Source organism: Alligator mississippiensis, chromosome 15 (assembly GCF_030867095.1).
Source record: "Alligator mississippiensis isolate rAllMis1 chromosome 15, rAllMis1, whole genome shotgun sequence".
Taxonomy (NCBI): domain Eukaryota; kingdom Metazoa; phylum Chordata; order Crocodylia; family Alligatoridae; genus Alligator; species Alligator mississippiensis.
In genome coordinates, this window is record NC_081838.1 from 6,768,839 (window position 1) to 6,792,159 (window position 23,321).

Here is a 23,321-nt window from a genome sequence, read left to right on the forward strand (position 1 = left end):
TGTGACTCTCTATCCAGGGTAAGCTGCAGAGAGTTAGCCACTGCAAAAGCAGATTAGGAGCTTCCAACTGGATGAGTCAACAGAGACGTTTTGGAAGTGTTTCCATCTGTCTCTTGGAAAGCGAAACGCCGTGCACACAGAAGCATTGTATTCACAAGCAGGTTTGAAATGTTTGGTTTTAGAGGCATGATTTCTCCATGCATGTGGGCAGGCCTCAGCTGTCTGAAGCAGCTTAGCATTTATGGGACAAAAATCCTGTCCCCCGGTTCTTCAGACCCAGATGATTGGAGCCAAAATGGGATTTCTGTAAAGGACTCTTTTTTTTTTTTTTTCTTTTTTTTCCACTGTCTTTTTCCAAGCCTTTTCCAAGCTCCAGGTGAACATATTCGTCAGCAGGCCTATCCTGTTTACGGACATAAAAGCAAACAGACCGTTTTCCAGTGCCCTCAAACAGCTGCCCCATTTATGTCGAGCTCCTGGACTGGGCACATTTAACTTCCTCCCTGTGGGCAGCACTCCAGGAGCCCCAGCAGACAGTTGCAGTGACTTTGCAGATTATCAGTGCCACAGTGAGAGCTTTTTAATTAAAAATGTGAAGAGCTGATAACCTGCAAATGCCAAGTCTCTGCTCTGACTTTAGAGGCCGTGTCATACCTGACCATTTCTAAAATGTTTGGAGAACAGCATTCAAGGAAGTGATGTACTCATCTAGAACCAGGGGTGCCAGACCCTTTGAAAGGTGCAGCGAGGTATGTGGAGATAAGCAGATAAGGTAAATGGATAAGCTGAGCTCACACTTGTCCCTGCCTGGATGAGTCCCCACCTCCACTGCCCAGCCCTCATGGGAGGAGGTAAGCACTGTATTATACAAATTTATCTTTGAAACCAGGTGCCACTCAACTCTCAAGAGTTATGGAGGGGGCCTTCAGTCCGGTGAGGGAGGCCTAGAGTCCAAGAAGGAAGGTTGAGAACCACTGATCTGCAGAAACCTGTGTGCAGCTGCCACCCTTTTCCCTGCTTGACAGTGCAGTGAGATCACGACAGTGTCCTTGGGCATTAAAAATGACTTCCTACACCATAGACTGAGGTCCTGAGCCCTGGTTTCTTTGCATGACTGGATGGGAGGTCCAGGACTTTCAGAGAGGGATATGGTTTTATACAGGCTTCTTTGGGGTTTCTTTAGAGTGCAAAAAGCTGGACACGTGGCAGAGATCCTTCCTCTTGGCCCGTGAAGAGGAGTATACCGTATTGCATAAGAGCCAAGAATCCTGCAGAAGCCTTTTGCCTTGCCGTCTCTGCAGCTGAAGAGCCCTCAGTTACATGACAGCTTGGCTTGGGGGGGTATTTTATTACCGCCGTTTTGGTAAAGCGTGCATTTTTTAAGGTGGGTCTACCATTTATTCCAGTATTGGTGTTAACGGGACCTTAATTAACAGTGGAGGGGACGGAACGTGGAACTTCGCACAGGTCAGCTGCCCCATGGTAATTGTTCGGTGTGTCCACTCCCATTTAGCAAGGAGATGCTGAACTGGAGTACATGCCCCGTGCCCCGCACGGAGCTGAAACAGTCCAGCTCCTTCTTACCATGAGCTAGGAGTGGACACGTGAAATGGTTCCCCCGGAGCAGCTGGCACACAGGAAATTCTCTTTCTGCCTTTCCCCCTTCTCCCCCCTTATTCACCAACATTATTCGCCGCTCCATCCCCGTAGTGATCATTCAGGTCTGGCCTTCCCTGCAGTATCCGCCGGAGACTTTTAATGATCCCTGCTACAGGGGAGCGGCAGAAGATGCTTGTTATTACAGCAAATTCAAACTCCTCTTAGCCTGCAGAAAAATTCTTAAATAGCTTTTTATTTGATACTAGCTCAGGTTGTGCGTGGCATCCCTGAGAGAGTAAAAGCAGTTACCACTGACCTGAAAAGCCACAGAGGCTATAAATGTTTCACAGTTTAACTGACGCGTTATTGGGTGGAATTCCGAGTGTTCGTGCGACGCAATTCCCCGAAGTCGGCCGTTTGCTCGGCACGGGGAGGACAAGGACTTGCCCATTTGTCTGGATCCAGCAGCAGAAACCAAGCCACGTTGCTCCGCACCTGCTTAACCGAAAACGTTAGGCTGCTCTCGCCGGGCCCTTTTGAGCCCTGTGAACAGGCAAACTGTGACGTGAGGCCGATGGGCCATCGCCGTCTGCGTAGGACAGGACCCTGATCTCGAGCGAAGGAATATCTGGATCAAGCGCGTTCATCCCGCCCCGGAGACCAGACAGAGCGTGTCATATTTGGAACCTGCTTGAGTCGGATGTAACATCAAGCAGCATCTTGCATTAGCCAACAAAAATACCACGGTCAAAATTTCCTGGCTACTTCCTGTTGCTGAAGTCGTATTGTCCATCTCGGGGAAGGGATTTCAGTTTCCAGAAGCCTGTTTTGATCAGGTAAGTTTAATTTAAATGGACTTTGTCATAGTCTGGTAGCTTGCCTGGTGGTGGCAATGCTCTTGTGGATTTTCCCCTTTTGCCCAGGCCTTTTTTTTGAGGACTGTCTTAACTTCTACATTGAGTTTATTGCCCCGGATGGAGTGGCTGGAATTTTGTGATCAGCTAAAAAAATCCATCAGAGCTTGTTTGCAAATAATTCCCAGGACTCCGGAGATGAAGAGGATTCTCCTTTATTATTGATACTGAGTCATTTTAGAGGCTGATTTTAGTCTAGGAGCTGGCATTTCCTTCTTTCACAATGGATGCGCTTTCAAGCAGAGACAAGTCAGGAAAAGGGATTGTCAAATTACACGGTTCGTTTTAGGTGTTTTTTATTTCTTGCAGGGACTCCAGGGATAATGATCTTTTCCGGCTGTTGGTGCCACAAACTCTTTGCAGTCTGAAAATCTACCTGTGTTCTTCTGGCTTGTGGGGGGTAGCAGGCGTGTGATTTGGCTCAGTCTAGAAATGATGGGAAGAACGGGATCAAACGCAGTCTGTCTCCCATAGCCATGTTGGCTCTGTTGGCTTAATGGGAGAAGAATGCCGCTTTTATAAGTCAGGCAAGCAACTTTGGCTTGATACCCTTTGGTGCAGGTGTGATGTTTAGATCCGGACTGGGCAGCACCCTTGACACTATCATAGCCCATTTGGCAGCCAGAAAGGGGGGGGGGGGATTACAGGCTCCAACCTCTCTTCCTTTCTGACAACAGTTGTCCCTGAAGAAGCTCCTATTTGTAGTTGCCTTGTAACATGGCAAATGCATTAATTACTTAGTGAGCTCTCGGGGGTGCTCCCTCTGGTGCAATGGCAGATGGGGCATGGCACAAAGAAAATGCAGCGTACTGTATGGAGGGTGTGAGCCTGTTTAATTTGTGGGCTAATGAGCTTCCACTTGCCCAGATGTCATTGTTCACTGTTGGCCGTATGTCCATGGTCCTTGGGTCAGACGAGAAAGCTTTAAACTTGCAGCGAGGGCTATGCTGGCAGGGGGACAACACACTGATGTCCAATGTGCTGCCATAGCAGCCATGCAGTAGGTGTCATGCCCAGGCACTCGGCCAAACCTCCCGTCTTAAGCAGTGCTTGCCAGAGGGGGCTACACAGATCCCTTGAGCACGGCGTTTTGGGCTGGGTTGTATGCTCAGGACAGGCAGTAGCAGGAAGAGGAAGGAGCTGTTTGCCCCCCTCTTCCTGCTTTCGGGCAAATAGGAATTTGGCTCTTGTAGGTTGAGGGAGCAACTACAGTAAACAATTACCGCGTTACCTGCTGAGATGTGCACGGGCTTAAACTCCGGCCCTGCGCTGTGGCCCGCTCCATTAATGAGGAGCTGGGTGGAGCCCGAAGAGCTTCATGCCTCATGTACGGAGTAAGGTTATATTTCGTTCTTAAAGTTCATCTGCTAACTGGGAGAGCAGCTGAGGCGCTCTCAGGCCATTGCTTTCACTGTTGGATTTGCCATTTCTTTTATATCCCCACACACCCATGCAACTGCACGCTGAAACACTGCTGATGGAGACAAGAAGCCTTCTGTCTTTTGCTGGAGAGACTTGTTTGGAAGGATCCACCAGTTGCATAAATGCTGCCCTGTTTATCAAAGATTTCCTCTGTATCTTTGCAGCGCTACTGAACAGATCATGGAGTGTTAAAAGCACCAAGCAGTCTGAGAGATGCTTTCAGCGGGTCATGAAACCTGGTCGGGCCTGTTGTGTTGCGCAGCTGATCACAGTTTCAGGAGTGTGGTTTCAACTGAGAACCCCTGCTCTGCGACCTGTGTGTAGAGAAAGAAGAGCGAGCCAGGATCCAAATTAGATCCGATTTGAAAATAGGAAACGCTGTGCACTCTGGCCGTCTCTTGGTGTCTGAGCAGGGTTTGTTTGAACCCTGGATTAGCCAGGATAAATGGCACGGTATCTGTGACTCTGCATGTGGTGTGTGCTCCTAAGACAGCCACTGGAGCTGCCTTAGGAGCACGCCCTAGGGAGACTGTCACATACCTTCAGTGTAGTGGCTGTGGTTATTTTATTTTTAAAAAGCCATGTTAAGGTGTATACTACCAAGCAGCCTCAAAAGCATGGAGCTGAAGGCTTTCCAATGGCTCCATTGTAGTATGTTGCCTCTAGGGAAGCGGGTCAGGGTCCAATACGAATACAAGTACAAGAAAAGTTTAATCTGAGCAGGAGCTGGAATCTCATGAGATGAACCTAGGTGACATGCTGACTTTTCACTGCATTGCAACCCCATGTGAGAGGGGGGATGACAGCAGAGCCTAGGTCTCCCTGTGCTGTACCTGTGCTCTTTGGCGAGCCCTTTGCAAAGAAGGAACTTGAATGGGAATTGGAGACACTAATGGGAGGAGCCTTGAGACCTTTGGGAAGGTGAAGCGGTTAGGGCAGGGGCAGGCAAAATGTGACCCGCGGGCTGGATGCAGCCCACCAGGCCATTCTATCCTGCCTGCGGGGCCCCTAAAAAATTTAGAAAATATTTATCTGCCCCTTGCTGCCTGTCATGCAGCCCTCGATGGCTTGCCAAAACTCAGTAAGTGGGCCTCCACCCAAAATAATTGCCCACCCTTGGGTTAGGAAGTTCAGTGGCTCTTGGATTTGTGAGGTCTGAATCTAGGGAGGGTCAGCTGAAACGGGAAGAAATGGGGGTAGGATTTAACTGTTCGTAGGTAGCCTTAGTCAGAGGCTGACCTTTCCATCAAGCTCATGTGCTATCACAGAATTTGGAGGCTTCTTGGTATAAACGCTGCGTTGGTGTCTGGGAACTGCTGAAGGCAGCGGTATGTCCAGCGTGAGCAAAGAGAGCATGAATTAGCAGCATGGAGTATCAGCTGAACTGAAACCCATCAGCCTAGCTCTTCTAGAGGGCTGCCCCTAAGGTACAGCCCACAAAGCCAGCTGGGGGGCAGCTGTAGGACTGCATTCACAAGGCTTCACTAAAGATGTGGGCAGCTGCTTCCTCTGGCTTGATCCTTGTAGGGCTCCGAACATCGAACTGTGAATCGGCGAATTTCCTCTTGCAAAGTTGCTACAAGAAAGTTCCTGGGGGTGTAACGGCGTCAAGGGCTTGGGGTGAAAACGTTGCCTCTGTGGGGAGTAGTTTGTGTAGAAATAATCCAGAAGAGCTCTGCTAATGCTGTCACCCCGTGGGTTTTGAGAGGGTTATAGCCTCTCCTAGACCAAACACGACACAAAGCAGCACTGAAACACACCCTGTATCCAAACAAAACGGGCTGATGCACTGCCTGGCCATCGTCCCTAGGAAACTTGATGCCAATCCTGTGCCTGGCACTGATGCCAGGTCATGCCAGTCGCAGTCCTTTGTAAGGCCGTGCAGGTAAAGCAGGAGGCCTCTGCAGACTGATGTCATCCTTGCTGGGAATCAAACCTTGGGAAGACAAGACAGCCTTTTAATTGTCTCCCTCTGAGTCTTGCAGTAAAATCAAGCCCTTTCTTAGTCAGAAATGAGTCACCTTTTTAACGCTGGAGTCCATCACTGCAAATTCAGTTTGGGACTGTGTCCAAAGGGTAGGACTCTGGTAGCCAGAGGAAGATGTGGAAGCCCCCCTGGAAAAGCTTGTTCCCATGACTGGACAAGAGAGAGGAAACATAGTCCCCTCCCCATCTGCCTTGTGTAGAGCTACCCAAATGTTTTCAGGATACTCATGGCTGAGGGAAGATGGGAAAGAAGAGCTTCCCCAGAGGTGCTGGTGGCACTTAACAGGAGCCAGTGGGTGGTTCTCAGCGTGCTGTCTTTAAGTCTGTGTTATTCCAGGTGGGTAAAGATGCACTCTCCGTACCAGCGAGGGCCGTGGTGCCAGGGTTCTTGGTGGATCCTGCATTCTCCTAAGATTAGTACGGGAACACAAGCACTACATCGGGCTGCTCAGATGCTCTTTAATTAGCGGATCACCCCAACCTGAGCGGCTGCTCAGTTTGCCGGCTTGCTGCTGCCTCCGCAATGCTCTTTTTCTTTGTTTGAATTGGCCCAGAGCTGAGGAATGAATCAGAATTTCAGCCACCAGTTCAAGGCTCCGACACAAGGTGTCATTCAGTTAAAGGTGCAGGCAGCTCAGGAGTTTGATCTCTCTCAAGCAAAATAAAACCCTTTTCCCCCCTTTTTAAGTAAACAGATAATTTTGTACCTGGGACAAGGCCGGGGGCAGCCCCTGATGATCAGCCTGTGCCCAGGCTTTCCATGGCAGCACTGTTCTTGAAGATGGGGAAGGGGTATCCAAATAAGCTCCTCTCTTAAAATGTTCCCAAAGTTGATGGATGCCAACTGATTGCAAGCATGTGTTTGTTGTCGCCTGAGGAAGCTGTATTGTTCCTGATCAGTCAGTCCAGGGGCAGATCATCAGCTAGCTGGGTGTCTGGGATGTCAGAGCTGCTCTCAGTGGCAGCCAAAATTCTGCGTTCCACCATAAAGCGACTGCTCCAGGCGGACGTCGGGTTATGCCAAACATCTCCTCCCTCATTCACAACACAGCCTTCCCCTGTCTTTGCAGATCCGTCGGGGTTCATCTTTGACGTGCAGTCCAACACTGTGATGGCCCAGGGAGGAACCTTTGAAAACATGAAGGAGAAGGCAAGTGTGGCCATGGGCTTTTCTTTTACTTGTCACTCTCAGCTGAAGAACAGGTGAAAATGCAGCTCTCGGCCACTTGCTGAGAGCTGCATGGAAATACGCAGTGTGTGGGAACTGACTGCCAATTTGCATTTGATGGCGCCTCACGCCAGTCAAGCTGCGTTGTCCTGGCTTCTTAAGATCGCGTATCCAAAGAGCTGCCGGAGTTTCTGCATCCACTAGAGAGCAGCTTCTGCAGGTTGCATCGTGATCTGCCTGGATGGAAGCTGAGCAGTCGCAGGGATGGTAAGAAATGGCTCACATGTGTCCTTTTGCTCCTGTCTTCCAGATCAGTGCTGTGCGTGCGATAGTCCCCAACCGGAGCAACAATGAGATCATCCTCGTGCTGCAGCACTTCGATAACTGTGTGGACAAAACAGTGCAGGCCTTTATGGAAGGTAACTACTTGCAGTCTTGTGCTAATCAAAAGTGGCTCTGGTGAAGATGTCTGTGAGTTTGATTCAGCAGAAGTAGTAGGGATTTTTCTGTCTGTGCTGCACGGCTTTCAAGAAAGGGCCATAGGTTTTCTCTCTACAGCACTTGTACTTTGGAACAGGGTTTTTTTTTCTTGCTTCTCAAACATCCTAGTACCATCTCCTTCTCCAGTTCCTTCCCAGAAGAGCAGACCAAAGGTGGTTCTCTCATTCTTCCCTTGCTTCTCTGACATCAACCCAATAAAAGTCAAGAAAGGGACAGTTATATGGGACCAAAATGCCTGACTCTTTCTGCATGCACATGGGACTGTATATGTAGACTATGAAGCCTCTGCTCTGCACCTCTGGGGGAGCTTTTCTGCCTCCTTTGAAACATGGATTCTCGATTGCTCTTGGGAGCAGGCGGCCTGTGGCATGTGATGGGCTCTGACCTTGCAGGGCAGGTGGGAAGTTACTGATGGAAAAAAGATAGCTCAGGTCAGAGGGTCTGCAGCAAACTCCTGAGCTGAGTCCAGGTCCCAGCTGGGTCCAGCATGCCAGTCTGCAGCATGGCTATGCCAAGTAGGGGTTGGCTGTCTGGTGGCAGCCAGCATAGACCGCTGCAAGAAATGGTCGTTCTGAGTCCTTCCCAAAGCAAAAACGAAACCAGTCCTTTCATTACATCAGCTGAGAGAATTGAAACTTAGCTCATGTGGGGAGTGGCAGGAACTACTCCAGGTGGCCTGAATTGTGGAGATTCCAACACGCGGCCAGTGGAGACCAAGTGAGAGCCCAAAACATTTTCTACCGCTGATTGCTGCATTTCCTTTCAGGCAACGCCAGTGAAGTGTTGAAAGAATGGACAGTAACTGGCAAGAAAAAGGTAATGCCTGAAACGCTTGCTAGGGTATTTATCATCCTTCTGGGTTCTTTGTTTTTTCAAAGGTCCAAGGTGTGTTAGACACCAAGCCAAATCGAGAGAAGTGAGGAAGAAAACCAGATAGGCAAACATACACTGCTGTGGGCAGGCTTGCTTCCTAGGGACAGGCTCCAGTCCACCAAGTGGTCACTGTTGAGAGGGGGATGCTGGATATGGTGGTTTCAAAGATGCTTTAGAAATCCCATCCTCCACGTATGCTGTTTAGTCAGCATAATGTGTCCCATGCAGCCTTGTTGAATCATCCTGAAAACTTACAGCTGAGGCACAAGCTGTCCTCCCCAGCCCCTTGCCACGATGATGGAAATGCTGATCCTTGCTTAACCCTCCACTTCCCCAGCACTGCACGGGGGAGCTACTCGTGCAGAGCTCAGGAGCCTGGGTGCAGCTGTCTTCCGCTGCGCACGAACTCAGAACCCCGTGCAGAGGGTTGACGTGTCGGCGTGCCGTGCCGTGGCACCGAGCACACGGGGATGAGCATTAAAGTGATAGCTATACTGAAGAGCTCTAATTGGGGCCCAGGAAGGGTATGAAAAGCCAAAGAGTACAGGATCATTTAGGGAGCATGACTGAGGGCTGGTAGTGACTGGAATAGCTTCTGGCAGAGGTTTAGCCTCTGCTGAGCAGGGGGAAGCCGCAGGTTGGGTCTCACCGTCACCCAAGAATTAACCTCTGGGAAGTGGCCAGAAGACAGTTCCAAAAGCTGCTGCCATTTGCCTGCCCTGAAGTATCAGCTTAATCTGGTAACAGAGGCATTAGTCTCCTTGATGCGCAGTTGGAGAGGATGGTGCATTTGCCCTTCGTTAATGCCAGCAGATCAGTTCTCATTGTCGAATAAATCCATCCTGCGGTTTCTAGGATCAGCCGCCGGGACTGCCTGAAAAGCATTTAATTCAGTGACTCAGGCAGTCAAGCAGGGTCTGGACCTTTCCTGTCAGGAGCTAAGCTGGCCCTTGCCTCTGTGACACGGGCATTTAATCCCTAGAACAAAAAGAAGAAAACCAAGCCCAAACCTCCAGCTGAATCAAGTCCTGGCCTCCTGGATCCTGGTAAATTGGCATCCACGGAAGAGGAGCAGTCGGCGAGCTCGGAGAAAGGCGGGATTAACGGTTACCACGTCAACGGTTCAGCCAATGACACGGAGTCTGTGGACTCGCTCAGCGAAGGCTTGGATACCCTTTCAATAGATGCACGAGAGTTAGAGGATTGCGAATCCGCTGCACCTCACGGGCCCAATGGAACAGGTTAGTCCCGGCACGGTGCTGCGGCAGGTGGGGCAAGGAAGGGGGTTGCAGGAGCGGTGTGGCGGCTCTGGCCTGTCTCCTCCTGCTGCCTTTCTTTGGGCCAGTTGTGAATCCTGGTTTGTTTCGACAGAAACTCTCGGAATATGTAACGCTCTCTTTGCTTCTTCATATTATCCTAGGGAGGCTAATGTCCTGCTCGTTAACGTGACGGTGAGGGGGCAGTCGGGGCTGGAGTACTTTCAGTGCTTCCTTTTTCTGCCCCCCTGTTCATTTGTTCCCTTGAACTCCCCTGCTTTTCCACAGCAGCATCTCAGCTCCAGAATGGCCTAGCAGACCTTGAGACCAAGTCCTCCGTCATGCATTCTCCCCAGAACCCTGCGTCTCTCAGGTCACAGCCCGAGCAGAGGAACACCAGCAAGTCTCTGTTCAGGTCCACGACGAGCAACCAGTCTTCTGCTTCCTTGTCTCTAGTAGTGCTGGAAGAGGTTCCTGTTTCTCCTGCAAACAGGAAGCTAGGTAAGGCCTTGAGAACCTGTACATGCTTTAGTTTCTCAGTGGTTTGACACCACAGGGTCTTGTAGTTCACTTTTGGTTCCTAGTAGATTGAGAAGCTTATAGGACGTTGATTGTGATGTAAACTAGCATCCTTTTTATTCTCTGGCTGGTAATCTGGAGTGCATTTCTCTTCTCTCTGCACAGCTGGAGTTTTGACAGCAGTTTAGATGTAATGCCTGAAGCAGCAAACTCATTTGTGTGATAGGAACTACGAAGCAGCAGTCAGTTATGCTGCATACATCTAGCCTGCTCTCCAGTGCCCATCCAAAAGCCTTGAGCCTTCTTCCTCAGTCAGAGCTGTCTGAAGAGACAGCAGCTGTAGGAAATGACAACCTCTTTGCTATTTTTCCTTCTTTGTGTCCTCTCGCTGGCATATGTGCCCAAGAAGGACCTCTGAGATCTCAGTTTTAGGCATAGTCATTATCCTTCGCTTACTGAGATGAGAACATCCAGACCCTGACGGGAGGGTGGTTCACCTGCTTGTTGTATCCAGGACCATAATGAGCAGCTGCTAATTTAGCTTGGTAGGGGCTCATTGGTAGGGGTAGTAAGTCAGCACAGGCACTGTCTCTGTTGGAGAGACTAACTGCTGCAGGAAGCAGCCAGAGTTTTCTTCTTCTTCTTTCAGTGGAAATGGCTGTTTGCACGGCTTTGATTAATTTTCCAAAAGATTTCTCCTCCCCCAGTAAGCCTTGAAACCTTTCACATACCTGGGCAGTCATTTCACATGATTCAGTGTTTGGATGTGCTATACCTCCAGGTGGACTGCTGTGAGATTCCTCAGCCCGTAGCGAAGGAGCAGACAGTGTATGTGACATACATTTGATTTCTTCTGTGCATGAAAAGCCACCGACATCTCTGCTTTCATGTGTGAGGGGAGATTTTTGCTAAGCCTAAAAAATCTTCCCCAAATGGTCTCCTCGACAGTCCATGCCACAGCCAGTGCTTTTCCAGTAGGAAGGGGTAGCCTGGAGGTTAAAGCCAAACAGTGTTAGTCCTGAAATGATTTGGAAATCTCTATTGCCCATGTTAGCCCAGAGATTTTGCAGGCTGAGATCCCTGGCTGTTTGCAGTTTCTCTTGTCTCTTGGTAGGTTCCAATATTGAAAAATCGGTGAAGGATCTCCAGCGCTGCACCGTGTCCCTGGCCCGGTATCGGGTGGTGGTTAAAGAGGAGATGGATGCCTCCATTAAAAAAATGAAGCATGCCTTTGCTGAGCTGCAGAGTTGGTAAGTCAAGTCATGCAAGGGGAGACCCACCCATTAGGCATTTAAATTGACAAGCTCTGAATAGGGATCTAGGCTTAATGTAAAGTTTGTGGGTTTCTTAGTTGTGTTTCTCCCTTGCCCCGGTCATTGCACTTCAGAGTCTGCAAGGTCTGTTATTGTAAGGAGGGAGCACTAATTCGAGGTGCTGGGATCTGCAGCGTTTACGTGAATCTGAGTTCTCTCCGTTCGCGTATCCACTGCCCCGGGCTGTAGCCTATGGAGCGTCCATGTCGGAGCCATTGTACCGCTGTGCCCAGGAAGGCCCCCGGATGCACAGGGCTTCGTTGTGTCCGTTGTAACTGTGACTGACACGCACTGTTCTGCCAAGATTTCATCTCCCTGTCACTGGCTCCCTCTTCAGACACTGATAACCTAAGGAAATTTCCAGACCAAATACATCACTCTAAGGCTCTAGTGCCATCGACTTGTTATTGTGAGGAAAGCCTTGAGTGGCACATGTTCCTCAAAAGAAAAATACCTGGTCAAGCTCAACAAGTTGAGGTTGAGGTTAAGCACAGTATGTGAGGGCCTGGGGAGCACTGTTAGAAGGCATAAAACGCATGTTAAAAGATCATCTACAGTCCTAACTAGGCTGGGTCATCCCAGACCCGCTGTGCATGGTACCATCTCTGTTTTCTGAGGACTTCAATGTGACAACCCTCTTAATTCACAGCACCGGACCTGTTAGCTGTCTGAGCTGCATATGCTGTTGAGCCATCCCACCCAGTCGTCCCAAATGTGGACAGTGCTGGTGAAGAAACATTTAATTAGAAACTGCACCGTGTTCTACTTGCTGGGAGCAGGTAGCGTTTGACAGGCAATTAAGATCGCTCTCGTGGTAAAGGCTGAGAGGAGATAATTTGGCAGATTCGCAAATCTATGTTAAAACCTGTCTCTCTCCGCCTGGTGACAGCGTCTGGCCTTTGAGCAGGGGGAGCGTTGCAGCGATGTGCAGACAGTTGTAACGTGGTTAAAATGCTGCCAGAGTACATGATCACTGTAGCCTCTAGCCTGCAAGTACTTATGCACACGCTTAACTCTGCTGCTGTGAGACGCTGCATTGATTTTGATGGAGCTGCTTGTGATGGCTGAAGTGAGCGTGTGCATACAGGATCACTGACCAGTGGCCCTGATCCTGCAGAGGCAAAGCATGGGGCAGTGGAGCCACTTTTCAGGTGTGGAGGGCTCAGGAGCAGCAAAAATGTATGGGGATCCCTGGATTTGGGTGTCTGGAGGATGCCCAGAGATGTCTGGGGGTCCCCCAGTGTCATGAGTGTTTGACTGAACCTGCCTCTCTGTGCTTCCTGCTGTCTGAGGTGTTGAAAAATATCGTGAGCATGGAATTTCCTCTCTTCAATAGTTTCATTGGATTTTTTCAGTCTGTAGCTAAGATATTTATAACCTTTGTTCACACAAATGTTCTTAATGGATTTAAATTAATATTTATTATTTATGAACCGCTTCTGTCAATGGATTTTGTCTACGGGCAGTAGAAGTCATTTTAATTATTGCTGTGATCTGTTTATGGCAGTGGCTTTATTGTCTGCCTTTCTGTATAGATGGAAGCCCTGAAAACCCTCTCATTAGAATGGAAAGCCGTGTCTTTTGGCGGAAGTGCCTGTTTCTGTATCATAATTCCTTGCTCTTTGCCTTACGTTATCATCCACAAAACACTGGCGTCCTGTTTGGAAAGGGTAAAGATTCAAGTCCAGTTCGGCAGCCTCGCTCTGATAAGCCTCTCTGTGCTCTTGATTGCCAAGTCAGAACCAGCGTGAACCAGGAACTGCAGGTCCGTGAGGCAGGGCCCTTGAATGCATGTCTGGAAGGCAGCCAGTGGGAACCTCCTTCAATAAATGCCAAGTGAACAGCACCCTGCTGGGTGGCTGATAAGCAGTGACGCTGCTGCAGCTGGGTCAATTTAACTCCAGGAGAAAAGATTACTTGCCCTTTCCTGCAAGTGACGCAGCTGGGGAGCAAATCTTCCCTTCCCACTCCATGCTTCGAAGAACAATTGGCATCTTTTAGCTCCTGTTAGCACAGGATCTTGCAGTTAATGCCTTGCACTGACCCCGCTCTCCGGGTGGCTCCCTACGAAAAGAAGAACTGGTTTAAACAGTCTTCTTTTTCCCAAGGCAGCGAGCTAAAGGGTGGGAACGCTTCGGGCAGTTTGGACTGTGAGGATGTGCGTGTGAGCGTATTGGCATGCAGGCTTTGAGAGAGGCGGCAGTCTCTGCAGTCAACAAACTTCCTCCACCTTCCAAAAAGAATCCCAAGCAGCTGGTGGTGCCGTAGAAATTGGAGCCACGCTCAGACGTCTGCTGTTAGATTGACTGACTGTTTCCTGAGTGCGTGTACACGGTCCCCACTGTGCGCTTGTTAGCACCAAACGTGAGGCACCCAGCTCTGTTTGTAGCCAGGCTTCGTGAAGCAGTAGCTGTTCTCTGATCTGGGGGCCTAGAAGCTCTCGGCTAAGCCAGTTGCCTGGACCAGCTGGGCCTGAAAAGGGTTTGAGGCATCCTTCCTCTTCAGCTGCGGTTGCTGCACTTGATCATCCTGCCGTTCAGGAGACTTCTCGCTCTGCTCTGCCTAGGCGAGATGATGGCTGTGAAGTGGGCTGCACCGCTGGGTTTGAGACCGCGTCCTCACAGACTCTTCTTGTCGCCCTTCCTGTCTTGGAATAGCAGACATCCTCATCTCGGCTGCCTTCACAGAGCTGCAGCTGCTGCACCTGCTCCTCCGGGTGGGAGGCGGCGTTGGCAGCTGGGATGCAGAGGTAAACGTGAGGTTGAGGTGTCCCACGTCGGATCTCTCGGCAGTCACGTGCCTTCGTGCTCTTACCGCAGACCTGCCAGGCGTGCTTCGGTGCTCTCCAATTACAGTCAATCTTGCAGAGGCCGTTGTATCCCAGTGTCAAGAAAAACTGACCCCCAAACCCTCTAGCGCATGCGTGAGTGCAGCAGCTGCCTGCTTCGTTGCGCTAATGGACAGTATCTTGCTGGCACCACTGACAGGGCCGGGCTGCAGTGGAAGGCACCGTGTCTGATGGGTAGATCCGCAACGCATGAGCTTGTCCTTGGCCATCTCCCCTGCAGTTGTGTAGGGCCCAGCTGCAGCTGTCCTTCCCCTCCGAGGCGCACCTTGTCCAGGTGCGGACTCCATGTCAGCTGAGAACCTGGGATCTCCTCTCCACCCCGCCATGCAGACTTGTCTTTGAGATGGACAAACATGGATGCATTGCTGAATGGACTGACCCCAGGAATCCATCTGCATAGCAGGAAGCTGGGCAGTCTCGCTCAGGTCCACACCAAGTCACTTGTTGCTGCGCGAACCTCAAGCAAAACCACTTGCCCTGTGCTCCTGGTCAGCTGAGCTGTGACATTGGGTGAAAGGTCCCGGCTGAGCCTTGGGGGTGGACTCAAGTGCAAACAAAACCCGGCCTTAATTGGAGCGAGTTGTTGGAGGGCTGTTGGATTCACCTGTCAACCCATAGACACATCCAGGCAGCAAAGCCAGAAGTGGCTGATAGAAGCTGGGCATTAACCTTTGTAGGGTGGGGAGTGTGTGTATCCAGACGGGACTTGAGTGGGGTGTAGCGCAGCGCAGGTCCCCTGGAGCGCTCCAAGGGCTCCCTACAAGAGCAAGCTACTGCTATACTTGAGGAAAGAGGAGTTGGCATCCCAGTGTACAGCCGACGTGCTCCCCGTGAGGGACAGCACAAGCAGAGAGGTGAGCCCAGTTCTCAGCAGAACTGAAGTCCAGACCTGGAGAAGGTGCGCTTTGGAGGGGAGAGACGGCTCTAGGGTGTGCTGCTCTGTCCCCTGGCAAGGCCTGTGGGAACCGGATTTAGCGCGCTTGAAGACTGGAAGCAGGGCAAGGTGTCACTTTGTGTGTGCACTTTTCGCGCTCCCGTGTCCTCTGTATGTGCATTATGGCCACGTCTAGAGCCCTGCCCTGGACGGGGGCCCCTTGTGCCAGGCTCAGAGGCTGTCCCTGTCTCCTGGATAAATGGAAGCACAAACCCAAAGGCCTGATTGGTGCAGAACTGGTTAAATCCTGCTTCAGTCTTAGCCACGCGCCTGTGGAGAGAGCAGGTCAGCAGGCCACGTTTTCAGCGGGTGCAGTTGACCTCCCCTCTGTCTTCTTCACGAGCCCGATTAACTCCACGTGGCCCTCTCCAGTCGAGGTGCAGGGACAGGGAGCTCCCCGTCATCTGCTGCTCATGCTCAAGGACTGGCTGTTGCCTGGATTGGCTGGACTGAGCCGCACTGGGCTTCGGCTGCTCCAAAAGAGACAACAGACATGCTCTTGAGGCCCAGGAGAGATTGTAGGGAAATGGAGGAGCTTCTTGTGGGCCTTTGGTCCCTGCTTGGCTGAAAGTTCCTGGAGCCAAAGAGGAAGGCTGAGGCCTTGCTCCCTGGGCTTGGATGTGGGTGGGCAGGTTAAGCAAGAGCGGGGCCTTACCCGTTGACCTCTGAAATGTTGTGTGTGTGTGAATCCTGAGCTGGGAACCCCATCAGGGACCGAGAAACCAGGGGAAACTTCAGCATTCAGCCTTCGTGAGTGGAGGAATAACCCCCCACCCTACTCCAGCCTCTGATCCAAGCCATTGCAGAGAATGAAGTGTGCATCTAAAGTGCGATCAGATCATAGCCAGCTGCTGGCTCCGGGGCCTTGTGGGGATTTTCTAAAGCTTTCCTGCCACAGGAAAGGCCACTCGGGTTCCTTCTCAGCAGTTTCGCGAATGCCTTTTTTTTTTTTTTTCAAGTTTTGTAGCAGGGTCAGGCCGAGAGCAGAAGGAATTGGCTTTTTTTAGTGTTAATGTTTCATAACGAAGCAGCTGACTTCACCTCACCTTGTGCATCCGTGTGGGGGAGAGCAGGAGCAAAAACAGCTCAGGAGAGCAAGACTTTTTACTGCTGCCATCAAAGCCATAAAACCGGGTGGCCCCAGCAAGCCCAGCGGTCATTAGCCCGGTCTGTTATTCAGTAACTGGAGTGTAGCTGCTCCCAGCAGATGAGGGACCGGTGCCTGCAAGACCTCTGGATTCTGCCTCCTGGGACCAGAGCAGATAGCTCAACCTCTACCTTGTTTGTGAGCAGCAGTCCTGCTTGGTGGCTCGGCAGTGTCCATCCTCATGTCACGCTTCTGTGATTGCACTTTACCCAGGGCACCGCGTGCTCCTCTCCAGTCCCGGACGTGGTGACCCTGTGCTTATGACATGTCGTGGCCACTGCGACCACACGCGTAGCTGGCTGCTCAGAAAACCAGTGCAGCGATTTACACTAGGGCCCACATCGCTGGGTTTGGGGAGTGGAAGATTTACACAAAGCCACCCACCTTCCCAAATGGGAGTGCCGGGAGAGCTGGGCGTCCGTGTCGGCTGGCCTGCTGCTGCCATCTGTCGGCCTGTTCCTGGCTGACACCGACACACTGCTGATGGCAGGGCCTGTGTTGGGAGCAGTGTCGTGGCTGCCTGGTTTACTTGTTCCCCATGCTGTTCGCTAACTTACTTTTACTTCTGGCGTATTGGTCTGCACAAAGATCAATTTGACTTCCTTGACTGTGTTTTTTCTGTCCTCTTTCCCTAGCCTGATGGATCGGGAGGTGGCGTTACTAGCCGAAATGGACAAAGTCAAGGCAGAAGCAAGTAAGACACAGATTTTTTCAGTTTAAAAAAAGCCTGGTCTCAAAAGCTGTTGATGTCTGACGCACTCCTGTGGGAGCAGAATGGGCAGTTCGCCTTCTGAGATATACCCTTCTCTGGTGAACAAACACAACACAGGCACACGGCAGGGCCCGTTCGAGAGGGCAGCTTTGTTCTGCAGGTTACGACGGCATTTAGATGGGACACACACCATAGCTTCCCCCTATTAGTTTTATGCCTTTACTGTTTTACCAGATTTGTCCAGTTCCAGTGGAAGGTTTCTCTGACAGAAGTAGCCATCCCTCTGTTGTGGCTGCAGTCCGTGCTTCTGTGTAAGTGCAGGCGAAGGACAGGAGGCAGTCTGCTAGCCCCTTTTTATTAGCTCTCTGAGCTAAAAGAAATTAGCACAGTAAGTGGTGAGCAGCAGGTTTTTGGTGGTTAAAATCTGGGGTGTCCTGAAGCTAAGGAAACTTCTTTTTAAACGTGACTTTTAGCCAGATGATAGCCCTTATTTACAACCCTTCTTTTTGTATTGAAGCGTAATTTATTCAGGGCGGTTTTAAGACTGGGTGAATCTTCTCGTGCCGCCAAGACTTCACCTGATTTAGCTGATAGAACTGGGTAGTCAATTGAAACGCGGAGACGTTTCCTACATGACAGTATCTAGCTGGTGGGTAGGTATTAGAGCTTCTCCAGATCATTGTTTTCCCTGCAGTGTGCTAATTCTGCAGGGTTAGGAAAAGGGCCCCGACGACAGCAAACGCGTAGGCTGAAGCGGAGAGCATAAATTCCACTTGGATGTCCTCTGTTTTTGCCTGGAGTTGTACTGAAAATCAGTTTAGCACCTGCCAGTCAGCTGAAACTGTCTGGGCTGAACAGGAAGGAATCAGGTTGGAGGGAGCAGACTGTTTGCCTATTTTATCCTGTGTTTGGGTAGAGACGTGCTGGCACCACCGAAACACGCACTCTGCCTTTCAGGAAAACGGGGCAGCTAGTTTCTAATTGCTTTCCAGTAGCCTCGTTAACCAGGGCAGCTCCTCAGGTCTCACAAGTATGCCCTGGGCAGTGTAGATAACTCACAGGGCACAACTTGATGGTGATGCTGTGGGCCCAGGAGTCTCCACTTCACAGATTGGGACCCCGTGGTACTTGGCACTGTACAATGAGGAACGAAAGACATTAGATTTCAGCAGTCCATGGGTCAGTAGGAGACGGGGCAGCTGCACATGGGAGACTCATCTCCAGCTGTGCATGCACCTTGCATTTGGACCACTCCTTTCTTCAAGCAGAGGTTCCACAAGGTGAAAGCTGGGGTGAGGCGAAACTGCCAGGCACTGAGTGTGCAGCTTTCCTTGGGTGCTCTTCTCTGCAAGGGGAGCCTTGCGGGACAGGGCGATGTCCAGTTCTGATTGGTATCTTCCTTCCCAGCCTCTTCAAGCCCAGCAGTTCCCTCTGTCCCCGCAGCCAAAGTTGAGGTTTAAACTGCCTAGCTCCTGTCGCAATCCACTTCCACAGCCACTCAGCATCCAGCTCAGTGCTGCAGTTCGTGCCTTTATCTGTGTGGTACCCCGCATGGTATCCCAAGAGCCTGGTAGAGAAGAGAAACAACCCCCAAAATACTAAGTCCTCAATGCAGCTCATAAACCTGGAGTCCCTAGATGAAGTTGGGGGTGCCCAAATTCTACCAGATGGGAGTGTTCTGCCCAGACCGAGAGGTGTTTGATTTGGTTCGGAGGAGTGTGCACATATAGAGACTGTGTGTGCATCTGCAAGTCCCTGCAGCTGGAGAGAGGGAGGCAGAGCCCTGTGAGCCAGTCCTTTTGCTCTGCACTTTGGTGCCTGGTCACCCCTTTTCCCCCTGGGCTGTCTTGTGGCAGAACTGGAGGAATTAGACTCTCAGTGGATGGATTCCTCCTTCCCCATCGAGAGTACTTCATAAGCTCATGGTCTCCTTTGCAGTGGAAATCCTGGTCAGCCGACAAAAGAAAGCAGAGGCTTTAAAGAAGATGACGGATGTGGCCGTGCGGATGTCAGAGGAGCAGCTGGTCGAGCTCAGAGCTGACATTAAGGTGAGCTCCTCTCTTCCTCAGTGTTACATGGCCTGTCTGGCCGCGCTCGCCTGTGACAGGGGAACGTGCTCAGTGCAACCCCCAGGGAGAGGGAAGCAGACTCCTTTCTAGTGCCGCGTGTCTGCTGGCCACGATGGTGCTGCGAGCTATGGCACACTTTGTCCTGCATCTCCTTTGTGATGTCTGGTTTGCCAAGCTGCCGTTGGCACAGTTCAGCCTTCTAGCACGCAGGGCATAGTCTGCCCTGGTCTGTCGGGCAGTGTCCTGCTGCCCCCACCCTCTTGTGACTTCCTTCCACCGAGGCTCTGACCCACTAGAGCCCTCTGCTTTCACGTTTCTTAAAACTTGGCATTCGCCCACATTTCCTCCACCACGAGAGGTCAGCACCGAGCCATCGAAGGGGTCTTTTAAAATCCCGTCTGAAATCAGTCCTGTGCCCAGTTTCTCCCTGTGTTTGTTGGCTCCTAAACCCAGTTTTTTCCTGTTTGCTGACAGCATCCACAGGAGAGTTGTGGAGCCTGACTGAGTGAGTGACGTGCTGGGAGACGGAGACATGCTTTACTAGCATACATATGCATGTGAGCAAGCAGCGTGCGAGGCCCCACACTGCTAGCAGTCCTCTTAACTGTGCTGGGCCTGGGCCCAAGGGCTTGTTCCAGCCTGGAGCCCTGTTTTCCCTCTTGCACAGTGCGTTTCACTTGGGCCTAGCACTAACATGTAGGTGCTCCCTCTTGTTTCAGCACTTTGTTAGTGAGCGCAAGTACGATGAAGACCTGGGGCGGGTGGCGCGGTTCACCTGCGACTTAGACACGCTCAAGAAGAGCATCGGCTCGTTTGGCCAAGGTGAGGCGGTGCAAGGGGCACAGGGGCTGCGGGGGGACTGGGCACTGTTTGCTGTCGCACTGGAGAAGCCTCCAGATAGGTCCCCATACCATACGGTCTATAGGTGGCAGCATGGGTGTTCAAGGGAGAGGGTTAGGGGTGCTGAATTATCCATGACCTGTTTGTCTCCTGTTTTCAGTCTCTCACCCAAAGAACAGTTACTCGACCCGCTCCCGGTGCAGCTCTGTCGCATCCATGTCCTTGAGCAGCCCGAGTGAAGCCTCCGCTCCCTCCACCCCTGAGTGTGCCTCTGCCTCTGCTCCAAGCCTTACGACCGTGAGCAAGAAGCCCCCACCCTCCATGGATGCACCTGCAGCCGTAGTGAACTCCAGCAGCCGTCCATACCAGCCTCAGCGAGAGGTAAGTGGCTGCTTCCCTGCCATTTTGCAGCAGAGGTGTTCGTGTCCCTCTCGGGGAGGTTTCCTAGCTCTGTTGTATTATTCTGAGTTTTGTGCCCTGTATTATTCAGTCCTGCTGGAGTCTGTCCCAGCACAGTGCCATGAAAAGCTGCACCCTGGTGACAAGGCAAGAGGGCACAACAGTGACTGAGGCCCCCAGAAAGGGGCTGGAAGGATCCTTGATTGCTTGCACTCACGTCACGGTTAAACCGTACTGGTGGGTACAGAGCGCTGACTGCCGACCCAAGCCTGAGAAAGGTGCTCTGTGCCCAGGCTTGTCTGACAACCCGGCCCAATAGAAGCAGTTACCAAGCAAAGCCTGCTGCGTGGTTGGAGGATCTGTGGTGCAGTGTCTGATTGTCAGGGGCCCATGAGAGCCAGTGCCAGCCCCTCCCAAAGGAGGGTGTGTGACAGCCACCTCTCTACGAGACCATGCCAGCAGGTGCTGGCACAGGCTCCCAGTCCCCCAGAGCTGGCTCGCCAGCATTGCTCACCAGCCCTTCTTTCCATTCCAGGGAAACAGGAGACCAGGACAAGGCTACAGGCCCCAAGGCCAGCGCCACAGTGGCCCCTCCAACCCCGGCCGATACGACCATGCAAACCGGCCCCGGAGCGGGCCCGGGTATCAGTCCAGCGCCAGGTACCAGAATCCCCCATCCCGACCTCCGGGGAGCACGAGCGATCTCAGCCAGACTCATTCCACAGGAGCCAACAGCACGACCCCCTCAGAGCCGCGGCAGCCCGTACCCCCGGCCCAGCTGCGGTCCTGCCCGCCCAGCACTGAGGCCAAGGGGCTCCCCCAGCGCAAGCCACGGTCCAGCCAGCCCGAGGGGGCGGGTTCCTGAGGGCGCCTGCGCTGCCTCCCCCAGGAGCTCGGCTCCGTAGCAGGACTGTAGGGAAGTAGCTAGATGTTAACGAAGGAAAGTTTACACTTCTCAATTTTGTGCCACTTTTCTTCCTTCTCCCTTTGCCTCCTTTCTTCTCTTCCTCGTGGAAGCTACGTAACATGTCTCCCCTGCGCCCGTTGGGAAAAGCCCTGATGCTGCTACATCTGCCAGGCATCCCCAACCCAGGTGGGTTCTCTCCCTTCTGGGCCAGCCCACCTCTTAGCCAAAAACCCACCTCCCAGAGTCCTACAAGCCAGTCCCAGGGCTTCCGGTCTGCGCTGTGCTGGCCAGGTCATCCTTAGAGCAGCAGACTGCTCGTGCTGGCAATGAAGACAGCTGCTGTGCAACCCAGGCGGGCCGGGCAGACCAGAGAGGGCTGTGGGGAGCTGCTCTTCCGAGCCCCTCGCTTCTGAACTGGGGCAGCCACGTCTTCAAAAGACTGGAAAGCTTTCACGTCTAAACATAGGTGTTCCCTGGTTTTATGTTTGGGGCGGTCTCTTCTTTGCCCCCAGCCCCACCTGGCCCTGAAACTAAATTTCTAGCAATACCAATTAGCAGAGCTAATCCTAGGTGAGACCAGTCGAAGCGCTACTGTCGTTCTTTATCGTTGTACAAATAAAGACGATGTACATGTTGAACCGTCCTCGCCCATGCCTCACTACTGGCGGCTGGCAGTGGAGGACGGAGCGTGGCACAGACCGCAAGCTGGTACCTCATTCGTTCTCACGCCATCCGCCACGACACACGGATGCGGACGTGGAGGTGATTTTGGAGCTGCCTGGTTTTTAGAAGCCCCCCAGCGTGGCAGCAGCTGGGGCACGGTGCAGCGCAGGCCAATGGCTAAGACTCATTAGCATCTCGAGGTGCCTGGAGCTTAACGAAGGCTGAGAAAGCTACTTGGGCACCCAGTTATTAGGGCCAGGACCCTGCTGCTTTCCAACTGGAGAACTCACCGGGGCGGGGAGGAGCTGTTGCATCTTCTGCCCTGCTTGAAGCAGTGACTCTGAGCCCTGCTCCCTCGGTCTGTGCTGCAACAGCACCGTAGGTCAGGCATTATTCCACAGTGCATCCCAGATGGTCCTCGGGAAATAGACTCTGGGGCTGGCAACCCCTGTAAGTGCAGCTGAAAGTCCCTCTGTTTTGGAGCAAAGGAAACCTTGGGCCTGAAAAATCAGGGTTTTGTGCTCCAGTCCCTCGACCTTGGCTGCGGCTTTGCGCAGTAGCGCCTTGCTCCCCAGGCAACTTGCCCGTCCACCCGCGTTTACACCCCTACTTCTCCCTCGAATCGATGCCGCCTCAGCAGCACAGATCCATGGCTCCTCCAGGCCACGCATGTATTGGGGGCCAGACAGCGCTTCCCTCTAGCACACAGGGCAGCAATCCACCGCGCAGCACGGGGATGGCCTGCCGGGTTTTGGGCAGGTCCTTTTGAGCCTCCCTCTCTGACGCTGGCACCAGCACAGCTCCCAGATTCTTTGGCTTTTTTTCTTTGCAAAGCATTTGCCTTTCTTTGCTGAAGAGAATGGGACGGTCCAAGCCTCGCTGACCCAGGCACATGATGCCACCCCCCCCCCCCCCCCCCCCCGGCCGCAGAAGCGAGCAGCGATGTGCCCCCCACCAGGCCTGCGGGCCCCTGGGCACTGAACGAGGACAGGAGGCTGGCAGAGCAGGGATCGCTCCTCTTCACCCTCCCCCAGCGCTGCTAAATCCGTGGCTTCTAAATGCAGATCTTATTTATTTTTCTTTTTGCAGTTATTTTTCACCCCTCTCCCAGTTGCCTCTGTGGCACAAAACTGCAGTAGGGGCGTCAGGCCAGCGAGGTCACTCTGGAAGCCACGGGGGGGCTTTTAGCAGCCCCCTCCCCCCCCCCACTTGTCATGTGCACAGCAGCGTATCTCTGCTTTGTGGGAGGGG

General features: G+C 52.2%; 1 protein-coding gene across 6 annotated transcripts in view; it reads left to right on the forward strand.

Moving 5' to 3' along the window:
- The window catches only part of SPATS2 (spermatogenesis associated serine rich 2), a 37,751-nt gene extending 15,706 nt beyond the window's left edge, over positions 1–22,045 (forward strand). For 5 of the 6 annotated variants that reach the window (XM_059719288.1, XM_059719286.1, XM_059719287.1 and 2 more), the window contains 11 exons: positions 6,992–7,071; positions 7,400–7,508; positions 8,357–8,406; positions 9,446–9,704; positions 10,008–10,220; positions 11,353–11,488; positions 17,116–17,174; positions 19,131–19,240; positions 19,981–20,083; positions 20,262–20,482; positions 21,036–22,045. In XM_059719288.1, the coding sequence (XP_059575271.1) occupies positions 6,992–7,071; positions 7,400–7,508; positions 8,357–8,406; positions 9,446–9,704; positions 10,008–10,220; positions 11,353–11,488; positions 17,116–17,174; positions 19,131–19,240; positions 19,981–20,083; positions 20,262–20,482; positions 21,036–21,365 (1,670 nt within the window). In that variant the 3' untranslated portion in view covers positions 21,366–22,045. The remainder of the gene's footprint in view (positions 1–6,991; positions 7,072–7,399; positions 7,509–8,356; positions 8,407–9,445; positions 9,705–10,007; positions 10,221–11,352; positions 11,489–17,115; positions 17,175–19,130; positions 19,241–19,980; positions 20,084–20,261; positions 20,483–21,035) is intronic. The other variant, XM_059719289.1, reaches the window with a different exon arrangement.
- The last annotated feature ends 1,276 nt before the right edge of the window (positions 22,046–23,321 follow it).